Below are 16,036 nucleotides of genomic sequence, written 5' to 3'. Positions count from 1 at the left end.
TTTGATTAACAGTCGACTTCAAGGTTACATAAATGTGAGAGTGCCGCGCGGCAGTTATACAGAAAAGGAAAAATAATATAAAGTCTTTGCTAAAAACTATAAGATAGTTACAAGAGCAAGACAAACATTGATCCCCAGGAATTTGTGACCTAGGAGCAGAAAAATATATACAGCCACGGGATCCAACATACAACAGTCCTCTTATGGATGGCATCAGATGTTTGCTGCACTACAAGATATGTGAAGCTCGCCGGCAATTTAATCCATATCGGTGATGCAGTTGATGGCTGTTTTACCTAGCTTTACCCCAAATACTTAGAAGGGAATTATAACATAGGCAATGTAAGGATCCAGCTGGTGCAGTCACCTACCCTGGAGGTTTTCAAGAGACCAGATGGTCATCTCACTGGGGTCACCTAGCCCCAGTTGTCTTCCTGCCTAGAGCAGGGGGAGCTGGACCCGATGGTCCGCAAAGTCCCTTCCAGCCCCTAACAATTGATGAATCTATGAATCAGAGGATCTATTTCTCCGATTTGAACTAGTGTGTATGTGATCCTTATATGGTTTGCAAACTTTGAGAAACTGGATGTAGCACTGACCATCTGGTTAACTCCAATGTCAAAGTGTCCTGTGAACCAGCAAAGAAAACATCTGCCAGTCAAGTCATAAACTTCAATAATCTTTTTTGGGAGCAATAAAAAAACCCCTACTGTGTCCCATCCCCGGACTAAAGATAAGCAGCAGTCCCAGAACAAAGATTGCTGTTCATTCCAGCCTGCCACATGCCACCAAGCAGTTCAATGAATTCCAACATAGAGAAAAACACATTGCTTTCCAGCTCAGCCAGAATCATTCCTGGAATAATATTCAAGATTTAAACTCTAGGAATTTGTTTGTGCTGCTGCCCTCCTATTTAAAAAAGCCTGCATCTTTTGTTGAAACGCTGACTCAACAGGGGACGTGAACAAATTTGCTGCTACAGAGTTGCACAGATTGTGGTCGCTGATGCCACGCGCAGTAAAGACTTCAGGTTTCACTGCACCGTCTGATAAACAACAGGGCATTGGCGCAGCTGAACCCTTCGGGACCTGTCCTAACACAACCGTTACAGAGCTTCCCAAGTCACAAAAATTAAGGCAGCAATAGCCACATAAGAAGCTGTCGTTAGCAGCTAGGTTTCCAGCCGCACTGAAGCCAAGCTTTATGCTGCTCCCGTGTCTTCCTGAAACGCACGGACCTGCGATCACACAATCTGTGCCAGATTGTTACAAGAGTTCACCCAAATGAAGACCCAGCGTTCACAGAATGTATGTCTCAGTTATATAAAAGTCTGCACCTAAGACCTGATCCTCCAATTTCAGTCCCCTTTCCAGAAGTCCTCTCCCCCACTGCCGTGCCTGACTTAACACAGGTCGCAAGCTCTTTAGGGCAAAACGACTGCCTTTTCTTTAATCAAATTGCATACGGCGAACCTATAGCTCTCCATAAAAATGCTAGAGAGAGCAGAGATGGTTTAAACATAGCTTCCTCCCAAACAACACAATACCAACCCCAGCTGCCAACAAAGGAAGAGACGTCACACGTGACAAACTGATGGAAATTTGGCACAAGACACCCCAATCACATGTACGCAGGGACAACGGTCAGCAGAGGAGACTGAATGCTGGCACGCCAGAGTGGAAACTACGGGCTGCTGTCTCTCAAGTTATGAGAAAGCAAGAGGTTATTCCATGTACTGGGCCAGTCGCTAGAGGCAGGCGTGCACACTGCTATAGCGGTCTTCCTTCCTTTCAGAAGTCTGGCTTTACAGAAACCGAACCACAACGGGACAAACTGAGCCTTTGTAGCAGCTAAACAGAATTAATTAAAAGACACGAAAAAGGGGCACTTCCTAATTAATCAGCTACCTTCGGAGCAAGCATGGAGCCTTCTGCGGCTCGCTGCAGAGAACGTCACTTGGGCTGCTGAGTGTACGGAGCCCCATGTCACTTGGGCTTCTGTGGAGTTACTCAGACATTAGCCTGCTAGATGTTGTCAGACCTGGAAAGCAGATTTTAGAGTTCAGGCCGTACCCAACTGGTTTATTTTAGGGTTTGTCCTAAATGGCAAAACATCTGGAATGGCCGCCTCGTATCCATACCCACACTTCTGAAGCAACAGCATTCTTGAACACACAAGAAAAATCCCAGTGCTCTCAGATTTTCAGAGGAAGTAGGATTTACACCCCGAGGAACAAAACAGTGGTGGTGTGTGCAGTCTGCTCCTCTTTATGACAAATAATCACCATCTCCCATCTAATACAGCAGTGATACTTGATCATCTTTCTGTCAAATTTGCGAAGTTCTGTGTGATGCCACAGGTTCAAGCTCACAACCACCTCAGTAGGGCATCATTATTCCCGCTGCAGAAACTACAATCGCAGACAGAGCTTAAATAACTTGCCCAAGATCGCACCACAAGTGCATGGCAGAACTCAGATTTTCTGACTCTAGCCTTCATCCATTAACCCACTTTCCTTTCTAGCCAGGACAGCCAGCAAGATACGGTTCCAAAATGCCTAGGACATTTATTTTCTTGGGAATGCAAAAGCTCGGGGGTGAAATTTGCACGGGACAGTACTATGGTGTTAATGCGATCTACTATAAAAATAAAATTTGCTATTCAAGGGCCAGAACAGAACGGCTTGCAAAACAGCTGGTTTTAAACAAATCTGCAGGGATTTGCGTTATAGTGACAAATGCAGGACTAAGAGCCAAACAGGGAGGACAAGAGGGTACAAGGAAATATTATGTAAGGTTGTAAATTACAGGGGAAAATAGATTACTTCCCAGGTTGAAAATGTAACTAGCAAACCACCAGATAAGAAACCCAAGAGGGTATTTTGATAAGGGTTCTCATTTGTTTTAATGCTCCAGAATCAAATCTACCTTCCTCTTCCAAAGACAGAATATACATCTAGACAAGTGCTGCATCCCCCCGGGGTATTGCAAGATCCTTTCAAGGGTGCCACACACCTCATGCAGAGAGCAGAGCTGGACTGAGAAGTGGCTATGGCAGGAGCAGGCCCTCCTGTCTGCCTTAGGTTTATTAGCTGAACCTAGGGCAAACTGAGCAGCATCCTGGTTGAGAAATGCTATTGTTGTACTGCCCCTGCTCAACTCAGATAAGCTTATCAGATAAACCTAGGGTAGGCAGGAGCGCTGGGGAGCCTTCACCTGGCAGCAGCAGCACCCCAGTGAGAACCACCAAGGTAAACTGAGGCAGCACAAAAGTGGCTTTTAATGGTGGTGCTGCTGAAGTCAGAAAAGTCCTGAAGGGGTGCCCTGAATTTAAAGACTGAGAACCACTGGCCCAGGCAAAACCCAATACACAGTAGTTCATGTATGCCAACCTACAAGAACACGTTGCCAAACCTATTTAATATAAAGTACGGTGCGGGAAACATTTTCCATTAACTATGATACACTTGCACACTTAGCTCACACATTTACATTGTGGAGAAAGCAATGAAGTGCTGCTGTCTTCAAACGTGTACGTGATTTTATGGGATGCGTTAGCTCAAACGGGTTTGATGACTAGTCAGAGCTAGGTTTAGAAATAACACCCAGAGAGCATTGTCCTTAATCACCCAACCATCCAAATACGAGAGAGGACACTGGAATAAATCTTCTGCCCAACGACGCTGAGGACTCGAACTGGACAACAGATACTAAGCCCAACTGGGCTCTCACTGCAGCTGCATGGGTACAAGCAACTTCAGCATTTGGCCACTCTGTATTTGCAAACTTGTACAACGAAGGAGTCTTATCATGGCATAACGTAAGATGGGTCTAAGCACTGGCCTAATGGCTCCCACTGAACGTAAGAGAACTTGGGCACTTGGAAACTGTACCTCTATATTCCACTTACATACGTTTTCCTTTTAATATTCAGCCACCTGGTATCTTTTTTCCATTTCATTTGTAATTTAGCAGCTTTGCCTGCCAGTTACGAGAAACTTTTTACTACAGTGTCTCGGAGGTCTTGACAGGTTACTAGATTCATTAATTACATGCTAGATCAAACAGAAAAAGTAGCAAGGGAACACTGGATCACATTGATTTCTGTTCCCTCCACTCCCGTTAAATATGTAATAATTCATTTCTTTGTTGTAGTATCTGATCTGGCCCTTTTAATCCATGGACATCCCGAAGCAGAGAGGGCTGCTGGGTGACACTTGAGATCTCAAGTGTATGGGTAAAAATAACCTGTCCTCAACAAGACATGACGAACACCAGACAGCTGAGTCACCTCCGAAACCCATTTGGATTCCCCAAATTAAAGTGAAATATCAAAGCCAAAAAAAAAATATGACTTAAGAGTTACAAAAAAAAAAAAAAAAATCAGAATCACACAAACTTCCAAAGACTCAGGATTACAGACTTCATGCTTCCTTTTGATTTCTCTCTGGGCTAAGACACTTTAACTTGATGTCAATGCACAGTACTCGCCTTACCTGTGGAAAACTATATTAGAAGCACATTCAACTTCAGTGGTTTTAAAACAGCCGTTCACTTCCCTTACCTATCATCTAAGTGGAAGGATACGGTGCCTCACTGTTGATGTTTATAAGCAATGAAGAGAACAACCAAGACCCCAGATCCCGCAACCGAACCCAAAGAAGTATGTTGTTTTACATAGGCGCAAGTCTCTACAATTGCAATATCAGGGCCCAACAAACGTGATAGCAGCAGAGGCCGTACACACCGAGCAGAGACCTGACAGCCAACTACACAAAAAAGGGATAAAAATGCAACTCTCCTGCCGGTTATGGCAATGCCCCTGCACAAAATGGAAGAGGTAAATCCCAGGTAGGGCCACGGTTTTTAACGTGACCGGAGGCGTTATACCAAAGGCCAGACTACGGCGCGTCCCACTGACACAAAACATGTGAATGAGGACACGCGCCGCCCGTCGCCAGCTCTGCGGGAACGCAAAAACCCAGCAGCGACAGGGAGGGCAGAGGGCCCCTGGCAAACCGCCCCCACCCCCTCCGAAAACCGCTGGGTGGCTAGGATTTCTCGGGGTGGAAGAGGAGGCGAGAAGAGCCGGGGGGCACTCATCCGCTGCCGCCGCCTGCAAAATAAAACCAACCCCCAGCCTGGGAAACCCAAGGCCTGATGCCAGCTGCGAAGGGGGGCAGCGAGCGGGGATCTCCCCCCGCCTGCCCTTTGCAATGCCCCGAGGAGCGGAGCAGCCCCGGCTTGCCCTGACCCCGGCCCCTCTCAGCTGCACTCACGGGCGAGTCGTAGGAGAAGGCGCACTCCGCCTTGTAGACGCGGTCGCCGGCCTTGGGCACGCGGATCGTGGGCATGTAGGGCACCAGCATCTCGCCCAGGTCCGCCGCCGCCATCGGCGCATCCCGCCCGCCGCCCAGGAGCGCGGCGCGCTGCATGCTCCCGCCGCGCCTGCAGCCGGGCCGGGCCGGGCCGGGCCGGGCAGGGAAGGGGGGGCGAGGCCGGCTGCTATTTTTAATCCAATGGCAGCAGGAGCCGCACCAGCTGCCGGGCCGGGGGCGGGGAGGTGCCCGCCGGGCCGAGCCGGAGTGACACCCGACTCCCCGCCCCGCCCGTGCCCGGCCCCGGCCCCGGCGCTAGGCCGCAGCTCCTCCGGGCTCGGGGCGTGCTCCCCTTCGCCGGCTCTCCCCTGGGTGGCCCCGAGACAAGCCTGGGGGGGCCCCCCGCTCCCGCTGGGGGACAATCCCACCTCTCCACTAGTGCAGGGGTAAGAGGGCAGGCCAGCTCCAGAGGGGGGGACGTTCTCGCCTCCAGGCTCCGAAAGCTGTTCGCCCGCGTCCTAAAATGAACTTTCCCCGCAGCCAGATGGATGCGCCCTTGAAAAGATCCCAGTACATACGCTGAAATGATGCGAGCAGAGGCCGCTGAACCCGCAGGATCGCAGGAGGATGGTGACGAGACCCCTTCTTGGCTTTAGAGGGCTTCGCGCCACCTCCTCAAATCTCGGCGCGGGGAATTTCGGCCAGATCACAAGATCAGGAATAAAGATTTCTCTCTCCCCCACCCCTCCTGTATCTTGGAGACACTGTTTTACAACCGTCTCATTGTCTCTGGACTGTGCTCAACTGCAGAGATTTCCTAAGGGAGTGGATCTCACGCAGGATGCCATGGCACCCTGGGGTGCCCCAAGACCTTTTAAGGGTGCTCCGGGGCTGCCACACAATGTTAGTGCTGTTAGGTACAAAAAACACATTTCACGAGATAAAGCCAGAGATTTCAACTAGGAATCCGGAGCGTTAAAAACATTCCTACCTGTCGTGGCCTTTATGAGTTATTTGCAACAGGAAAATTGCTGGGGGGGGGGGCTGTAGTAAAAAAACCAAGAGAAAAATAAGAGTCGCTATTGTCTGAGGAGTGCTTGGAGTCAAAAAAGACTGAGAACCACCGGTCTAAGGTATTATTATAATCTATTTGTTGAATAGACTCCAACCTATATCATGGTCAAACTGCGGCAGGTGCTGGATGACCGACGGAGGACATGCAGGAAGCCTGTGGCACTGCTAGGATATGAACCCAGGCTTCCTGAGTCACAGGGTAGTGGTCTAGTCCAAGACCATACTTCCTTTTCTCTGGTTCATTTATGTTCTTCTCATGTTGGAAGGGATGTTGATGGGCTAAAGGATAGGGGGCCTCTGAAGACAATAACTGGAGTGGAAAGAAGGGACTAGTGACAAATTGAAAAAAAAAAAATCTGAAAAATGCATCCAATTATTTCAGGGATTTTTGCAATTTGACACTGGTCGCTTCTTTCTGCTCTGGTCTACAAAGATACACGTTACATGGATCCTGCTGTTGTTACATGCAATTTACACTGAGGCCCTTGATGTAAACGCTTTGCTTACACTTTAAGGGATGAAGAAACAGAACTGTGAAAAGCTTCATGTGGAAGCAGCACTTAGGGTGAAATGCTTAATTTATAGCCTTTTAAGAAAGTTATCCCTAGCGGCACTGGAAATTGCGTGTTAAATCCTGAGGACATAGTATAAACTCAGTAGAATTACTCTGGACCAGTGGTCCCCTACCTTGCTTGCTCATTGGCAACAACACTGAGCAAGCAGCATATTGTGGACTTGCACATTGCTCCTGCTGTTAACCTTAAACTTGTTACTTGCACCCATAGGAAGTTGACATCTTCCCTGTGAGCCAGTGGAGACCACTGCTCAGGACTTACCCGACAGCAGCATCTGTCCTGGTAGCAAAGGATCTGTTAGGTACCGGAGAAAGTGTCGAGGGTTCCAATAGAGGGACTTCTTTCAAACTGGGAAGGCTTATGAGCACATAACTCCTCTCTTGCTAATAGCACAGCATAACGGAAGGATATGAACAGAAGCCATTTAACCTGCAGGAAGATAACTGACAGATCACAAAGAGCTTGCTCTAAAGACCCCACTGGTTTTAGTGGGCAGCATTTGGCTGCAACAGAAAAAACAAACAAGGTTGTACTTATCGGAAATAGTCTATGAAGCATGGAAGAAGGAAGGTTATTATCATCAAAAGGGAATGAAAGAGGGTCACTTCTACTTAGGCTGGTAATAAAGGGTCAGAAACCCACGGGTCAGTAATCTAGATTCAATGTGTAGCGACCAGACCCTCAGGAAGTGCTACCCCCTAGTGGGAAGAATAATGCCTGCCAGGCTAAAAAAAAAAATGCCGCTTCACAGTAAGTACACTTTACAGTAATTTAAACTTGTGCAGTGCATCTGCAGCTCTGTACAATTCTGAAAATGTAAGATGGTGCAAGCACGTGTGCCCTTACGGTGCCAGAGTATATTTTTACAATTTAAAACAGCCATGGCTGCCCTAGGGTGTCACATCAGAGAGATGGAGTGATGAACATCTGTCATTGCACTGGGCGCTAACACGGAAAGGTTGACACCATACAGCCACTAGCACATCTGAGGCATTATTCAATTATCTATAATAATTTTTATCACCCGGCCATCTGAGCACAAAAAAATAATCGTCCTCGTGCCCAGCTCTTACAAATTCTGACCTATTTAAAATGATCTTTGCTCCCTCTCTTTGTTTCCCTCTTTCACATCACTCAAATCTGTTCTTTGGTGTTCGGTTAAAAACAAACAAAGAAACTAATCACACAACACCCACCCTTATTATCAGCATTGTAGTAGGGAACTCCGTGCTTCAGTTTTAGATATGATCTAATTTAACCTTTAGTTTAGGCATACTCTATATTCACTTATCGAATTTTCTCATTAGATGGTTGCTTGAATGAGACTTTAATGTAATTTTGGATTACAGTCAGCTTTTACATGCCACAAAGTGTTCCCTAATTACTTTTAGGCAAACTAGATGAAAAGTGTAAAGCTTTTATTGCTCCTGTAAATGCTTCCATTTTGAATTAAAACAATTAGTTATGTTCTTCAGGGATCCAATATGCTGAATATTTTCATCCATAAATACCCAGATTTGACTTGCTGACTGTTTTCTGAACATGTAGAATAAAACAACACCGCATGTATTATGCTCGTTTGGACTAATTTAGCACATGGGGAACAATCAGAAATATTCCTGAATGCTTTAAAAACAGACGTTTAAAAAATTAATTTAGAAGCTTTCCTAATCAAGCATCCAACAGTGTTGCACATTTGAATTATCAATTAGGTTTTTAAAATACAAGAGGCTGCATAACAGTAGCTCATTATGTTGTACAATTCTTGTACAAAGGATTCCTAGGTCTCATTTTCAGCTGTGTTCAAATTTGGGCACATCACTTCCCTTAATAAGAGTAGATCAATGTCAAGTCAACTGGGCCTGAGTCTGAACTATTAACTGTTGTGTATCAGTACAGCTCCCTGGACCTTGCCGCTTCTTCGTCAGCCATTGTTAAAGCTTTTATGGAAACCTCCATTAACTAGCTTCCTACTTTTCTCTCCTTTGTCCACAGACAGTTCAGTAGAAGTTGGAAGCTTCTCCCTTTTCATATGCTATTAGCATCTTCCTTTTTCCATTAATAAAAGCTGAATAACCTATCCATCATAGGGAATGCCCTTAGTTTTAATATTTGCCCATTTGGGTCCTTCAGCATGTGTAGCTTCAAAACCCACCATAAGTGTAAAACCCATTGGGGTGGGATTCTCCAAAAGCACCCAAAATGATTTAGGAACATAACCCTCAATAAAGTCAATGAGATTTGTGTTCCTTAATCCTTTTTCGTGCTTTTAAAACACTTTCTACTGGAGTTCCACTCCCACCTGACAGTATACGTATGGTCTTAATTTTGTCACTTGTCAACCATGAATAACATCCAATTCCCAGGAGCCTGTCAAAAGATTAACTGGATTTACAATTACTTTGAATGTAAAGTGTTAGTTGTGTATTGTAGATAATGGTGTCATTCTGTGTAGTAGAAGTATCCTGAAATATTAATGTATCTATTGAGCACTGAGTTCAATCCTTCCTAGATAAGGATGCTCTGTGCCCCAACTAAACTTAGTCTTGTTCGAACACATACAGTACAGACCATGATACAGGGGCTGAAGAGAACGGTTCACATTCTTGCTTAAAAATTAAAGAGCATCCTCCGTTCATTTCAAACACAAAGCATTTTTGAAAGGCACTGTAGCAGGAATATTTTACATGCAGTCTGAACCTAAAAGTAGTGCCAAGCCAAAGAGGTGTAGGGAGAAGTGAAAGAAAAAGTTAAAGCTAACAATTGGGTAGATACAAGTTAAACATAAAGGAAAAGAGTGGAATTGAGCTGTGCAGTCTTACAGATGACAATGGGAAGTCTGAAACAAGAGAACAAGAAGCAACTAATGAAGAGATCAAAAGAGGAAAGCAACACAGCCACACCAGAGAAGAAGAAAGATTACTAACAGAGATGTAAAGAGAGGGATCTGAAATGATAGAGAGTAAACCATAACAATCCACAATCAGGGTCTGAACACTGAGGAAAACGGAATAAAAAATAATATTACAAAAAAGATAAAAGTATAATGGGAAAGACAGAGTTGCCTATAGTGATGCAGATGGATCTATTGGATTTGAAATGTTCAGAAGAATTGCAGATATATTTTTAAATCATAAATTTACATCCCAATAAATTATTTCACCTATTAGGATTTCTGGCCTTGTATTTCAAAGATAGTTACTGTTAAAAAACAAGTGTTACAATTTAACAAGTTGTCACTTAGAACACTAAGTATTAGAATATAGACTAGATTGGGGTAGGCAACATTTTCTGGCAGGAGTGCTGAAAAACACAATGCCTACATTGGAAGGTGCCAAAGCGCCGGCATGCCAGAAAAACAAAACAAGGGCAGGAAACACATGGCAGGATGCCTTGCTTGTGCCCCTTGCCCCACACCCAAAGCCCCTGCCCCCCCCAGCACAGGCTCTGTGACTGTCAGCAACTACCCCGGCTCTGGGTAGCCGCCAGAGCCCAGGCTGCTCCCAGCAGGGCTTGGAGCATCCCAGCTGCCTGCTGAAAGCAGCCTGGGCTCCCAGCTGGCAGCAGCTACCCAGAGCTGGGAGGCTGCAAACAGCTGTGCCGCGCTCCAGAGCCCAAACATCAGCTCTGTACCAGCGCATGCACATGCACCTCCGAGCAGGCAGTGGGGGAAGGGCCTGAGGCAGCACAAGCCCAGTCTCTCCCCCACTCCCAGCACAGAGCTGGTGACTGGGCTCTGAAGCCCGGTGCAGCTGTTTGTAGCCAGCCTGGGCTCTGGGCAGCTGCAGCAAGCAGCCCTGGCATTAGCTCCATGCTGGCAATGACTGCGCATGCACCTCGGGGCAGACAGCAGGGCTCACAGCTGGGAGCAGCCCAGGCTCCATCGCTAGCAGCAGCTACAGCTACCCAGAGCCGGGGCCAGCCGTGGCAAGCCGACCAAAATGGCCTCACATGCCATGCTCAGCACACGTGCCGGGGGTTGCTAACCCCTAGACTAGATGGTTCAGGGAGCTGTAAATTGAAAATAGATCCTTTTGCTTCTCAGATGAATGTTACCAATCCAACTTAGGACAGGCAGGCTGTCCAGTGACCGCTGTGAAGTGAGTTGGCATCCTCTGGATAGATATAGATCAAAGCCAACATAGTACACTGACATCTTTGAGGAACAGACAAACCCAAAGCAACCGACAGAAGACTTCCTTTAAATTAACAGGTATAACAGCTGTTCATGATTTGCTCTCACAATTGGTCTACTTCATTAATAGGATTTTTTATTTAAGTCAACAAACAACAGGATATATATATATACCTTACATCATTCAGTAACCATTTCTAGGAGCTCATTTGAACATTGAATTAACTACTTAAAAGTCAGGTAAGTTTTGATGAGACTGATCAACAAGGTTTTTATCACGAGTTGGATAATGATACCAGGGCCCATCTCCCCTTGCTCTCATTAGTTTGCGTGCCTCCGCCTCCTGCAGCCTACAAGAAACAAAAAATGAGTCACACTCCATGTGTATTATTTGCTACCATAAAATAGCCTATGGCTGGTTCTTCTTAATTTTCATATCAAAGAAGCTGTGCCCACTAGCACTGGTGCTGTATTTGGTCACATATACTCTACCAGACCACTGAAATTTATGCAAAATAAGCAATATTAAAAATATCAAGCCTAAACCTTAAACTGTTTTCAAGAAACCAACTAAGGAGTAATACAAAAAAATCCTTTGGTGAGATTTCTAAGCACAGCCTCCTTCCTAACCACAAACTGAAAACCTTACCTAATACCTTCTAGCCAAAAAGCTGGTAAGTCCAACATGAGGGTAGGAGGGCTTGATCAAAAACCTTAGTTCTTCTTCTGTTCCCAGTAACAGGTTGCCCAACAAGAGCAGCGTGAAGCTGCACAGGAATTGACAACGTCACTGGTGCCAGGACTCCACATAGCACCCATGAACGTCCTCGTTTTTCTTGATCATACTGTGCAGCTGCTTGGCTAAGCCATGAGCATTAGGCACAGAATGTGCCCGTCTCCTGACTTAAGAGGACAGAGCTGTTATGGGTGGCATTTGGTTTCTGATTGAGACATTATAGTTGCAATCATTTACTATAACTAAAAAGTTCAATTCTGCATAAATGGACAGTGACAACCCTATGTTTGGTAGGAGAAATCTCTCATGTACTTTTGGATTTTTCATCAGTCATATGTAGCCATACATTCGATTTAAATGGAAAATTCTTCTACTTTATCCCAATTGCTATGATGGTTCTATTGCCTCTGTTAAAAAGCTAGTTCATACTACCCATCTGTTTTACCTGAGTTCAGCTTTGTGATATTCGATTTCAATCAAGCTCATCATTTTCTCATACTTCTTTTCAGGGGAGTCTACAACATAACAAGCCAACCATCTTGTTATAGGGTGCTGGAAAATATAGAAATGAAAGTGTCAGACAATTCATATACTTACCACTTACGAAACACACATAGGTCAGAACCATCAGGAAATCTGACTGCAAGTGGTTGCAGTCCTACAAACATACCACTTAAATACTATGAGCAGTCAAACTGATTTCTGAGGGACTACTAACAACAGCATAGTCTAGAACATGAATGGCTCTTTGCAGAATCTGAGTCTCAGGAAAAAGAAAAGTCATCTGCTTGTCATTTTGCTGTTATCCAAGATCACATTTGCTTATCCTGCAGTAGGTTAATAGAAAGTAGAAAATAAATCAAGACCTAAGCAAACAATTGCTGAAACAGAATTACTCAAATGCTACCAAGATTTTATGAGCGCCAAACTTATTCCCATCACATACACTTTACCCAATACACTGCTTGCATATGAAGGTCTTTATGGAAATTTTCAAGCCAAGTGGCAACTGAAGTAGTCGCACAGAGATCTGTGCATTACTCTATTTGATCACTAAAGATCAATTCATAGATACATCAAGAAACCAATCAGTTTGAAAATAAATAACGTGCCAGGAACCAATAGAGATGCTTTCTGATGGGAGCTGTTTCCAGTTGTTTCTAGCTCCGAAATGTTTTGCGATACAGCACTTCGAACCACAGCTACTAGGAGTGCTGATTTCTGGCTATTTTAGGACTTGAGTGGGTAAAAAAAAAAAAAAAGTCATTTAAAATATATCTTGTTGGATGACCTGGAGCTCAAGAGGAAAGGGTGCTTGGCTGGGGACCAAACTACTTTTGATTACAGCTTAATGAGAGGCCTTTAGGTGCACAACTTCTTGTAATGCCTTGACAGACTTCCTTATGCATACAGGTTAGCTGCATCTATTTCTATTAGGATACCAAAAAACCCACAATTTCTATATGAGGACCCAGGATTTGCTGGACTGGACAGCAGATTAAGATAACAAAATTCAGCTACAACTGTACTGTACACTGGCAAGATCCTTCCAATGGAGTCCTAATCTCATTAGCATATCCAACATCTTCAGTACCTTCCACTAAACTGCTGTTATGATAAAAAGCATCACTGAAACAGACATATCCCTTTCAATGTTATACTCACTTTGAAGTATTCCCAGGGCTCTGGAGCATAACCTTCTGGAATCTCTGCAAGTTTAGCTTCACCTGCCAAGACAACATGGAGAGAGGTTTAATATTATCAACTTATTAAAAGGAAAAACAACAACAAAAAACATTTTCTTTCCTTTAAATAATGATGACTAAACAAACATTTCATGCACACAGGACTTAAAGGACATCAATTAGAAATGCTCCCCATTAAAAAAAAAAGAGAGAGCCAGAAGTAATACTAGGCAATATACAACACAAGAAGAAAAACTGACTATGCAAAAGGAGTGAAACTTTAGTGTAAAAAATATCTGTTCTCACAAACTAAACGATATGGAAAAAAATAAGAGGGAAAAAAAATCTCTTTTAATTGAAACATTATTTAATTGAAACATTAATTACAGATCTAACCCAGTAAATGGCAGGTCTTATGAAATTAAGAGGATCAAATAAAAGATCTGACGTGAACAATTACTGAGCTATAAAATACAAAAAACCTTCAAAATCAAACAAATGCAGAAGGAAATGCTGGGTCAGCTAAAGGCCACTCTTCTACAGGATATTTTTACTTATATCCACAGTTATCAAGCTAATTTTACTGGTCAGTCTTCTAAGAAGTCATCACTGGGAGACGATCCTGCACACCATCCCATCTGCTCCATTTTAGGTATTCAGTACAAAGCTTAAGTATCCCAGAAGGGCTTACCAATGAAGATGTTGATATACGATACAAATAAAGCTGTTGGGATTCCAGTCAACAGTATATAGAATCGCTGTTTTGGTAGAGGAAAGGAAATGCACCAAATCAGTGACAGAAACACAGAACACCAGTATTCCCACAAACTTATTTCTTTAACAAGCCTCTCACCTGTATAGAAATACTAACATTGGAACTCCCTGTATGATTATAAAGATGGTTCACTTTTCAGTGCTTAATACTTTGTAGAAGTAGATAACTATGCACCCTAAATATGCTTCAAACCCCATGTGATGCAGGCAGTAATCTCTCTCTTATAGTCTAACTCTTGGAGGAACAGAGAAGCTTAGTGACTAGCCAAGGTCAAGTCGGTTTCAGAGCTGGAAATGCAACATCTAGTCCTCAGTCCTAATCTCCTATTCCAGCTCCTAGATCAGTGGTTCTCAACCTTTTTAGATACAAGGTGCTCCCTGGAAAATGCCAGTTCCTAGCTTTTACTCATTTCTTGATTAAGGAAAAACAACAGACCAATTCTGCTGCAAAGAACTCAGAAAAACCACAACAGGTCAGAATGTTTTTTTAACACTATGGATTCCTGTTTGAAATTCATAGTGTCCTAGACTACAGACAAGAAAGCCAGTCACTGAAAATGTAAATTGAGGCATCAAGCAGGGAGAGACAGGCTGGGTAGAAGCGGGATGTAGCAGGTAAAAGTGGAGAGGTACCTGGGGAGCCAAATGTCAGGCAGGTTATCGTGTGTCATAAATCCAATGTCTATATTAAGTCCATGAGTTTTTACATCTAGATCACTTCACACAGAGCCTTATATGTTGTTTTTACATTCCTCTCCCACAGAACTGCAATTGGAAGGGAACTTGGGGAAAGATCACAGTCACTGGCCAGCTACAGATGTCAATATCTTCCCCTTCTTCTCAGTTTGTTTGCTGCAAACCTGCCTTCTGAACCTCTGAATCTTTTCCGAATCGATTAGGATTCAATGATTCAGCTGCCAAATCAGGATGACTCTTCTCCGAATCAAATCAGTGACTGAAACTTTGCACAACCCTATTAATTAACTGTAATGACACATTAATTAAGGGTGCACCGATAAAGATGTTCTAGGTCAATACTGATAGCCAATTAGTAACCAACCATATCGGCCAATGCTGATCCAATAACTGATTTATTCCAGTTAACTTGGCAGGGTGAGGAGCAGGACAGAACCACAGGCAACTGATCCAGGGGGTGTAAAGTGGTGGGGGTGGCTTGCCACCACTGTGCACACCCCCAGGGGAGGCATGAGGTGGGGGGGTATGTGCTCTCTCAGATTTGCGAGCTGGGAGGATGCAGGCTGCCCGTTACAGGCTCGGGGCTCTCTGCTCTGCCCTCAGGAGCCACATGCTGCCTGTGCACTTGGCAACAATGGGGGCAATGAGTTGTGGCTCCCACTGCCAGGTGGGCAGGGGGCACGTGGGCAGCACTGGGCTCCCTGGGCAAAGGCAGTAGAGCAGAGAACCCTGAGCCCACAGCAGTCAGCTCACATCCGCCCTCACCCTGCTCAGCTCTGCTCCACTTTAAAGCATCTCCGAGTTTAAAAATGGTGGCAGCAGTGCTTGAACTAAAGTTAATTTAATGTGGGCTCAGAGCTCTCCATCCTGCTGCCTGTGCCCCAGGAGCCACATGCTGGCCACGCACCCCCAGCCTGCCTGGCAGCAGGGTTATAACTTACCACCCCCACTGCTGCTGGATGGACAGGGGGCACAAGCTGATGAAGGGCTCCCGAGGAAAAGGCAGCAGAAGCAGAGAGCCCCAAGCCCACAGTGAACAGCCTG

General features: G+C 44.8%; 2 protein-coding genes across 2 annotated transcripts in view; both read right to left on the bottom strand.

The window, feature by feature from the left end:
- Positions 1-5,437, bottom strand: part of USP13 (ubiquitin specific peptidase 13 (isopeptidase T-3)) — a 71,625-nt gene extending 66,188 nt beyond the window's left edge. Inside the window, exon 1 of the mRNA XM_019532767.1 lies at positions 5,279-5,437. Within this exon, the coding sequence (XP_019388312.1) occupies positions 5,279-5,434 (156 nt within the window). The 5' untranslated portion in view covers positions 5,435-5,437. The remainder of the gene's footprint in view (positions 1-5,278) is intronic.
- A 5,778-nt stretch (positions 5,438-11,215) lies between these two features.
- NDUFB5 (NADH:ubiquinone oxidoreductase subunit B5) overlaps positions 11,216-16,036 on the bottom strand; it is a 6,588-nt gene continuing 1,767 nt past the window's right edge. Inside the window, exons 3-6 of the mRNA XM_019532766.1 lie at positions 14,214-14,280; positions 13,503-13,564; positions 12,283-12,389; positions 11,216-11,451 (exon numbers count right to left, since the gene is read on the bottom strand). Of these exons, the coding sequence (XP_019388311.1) occupies positions 11,331-11,451; positions 12,283-12,389; positions 13,503-13,564; positions 14,214-14,280 (357 nt within the window). The 3' untranslated portion in view covers positions 11,216-11,330. The remainder of the gene's footprint in view (positions 11,452-12,282; positions 12,390-13,502; positions 13,565-14,213; positions 14,281-16,036) is intronic.

Source organism: Crocodylus porosus, unplaced genomic scaffold, assembly GCF_001723895.1.
Source record: "Crocodylus porosus isolate Cpor-Errol unplaced genomic scaffold, CroPor_comp1, whole genome shotgun sequence".
NCBI lineage: Eukaryota > Metazoa > Chordata > Crocodylia > Crocodylidae > Crocodylus > Crocodylus porosus.
Note: the sequence above shows the minus strand (reverse complement) of the source record. Positions and strands in the feature narration are given on the sequence as shown.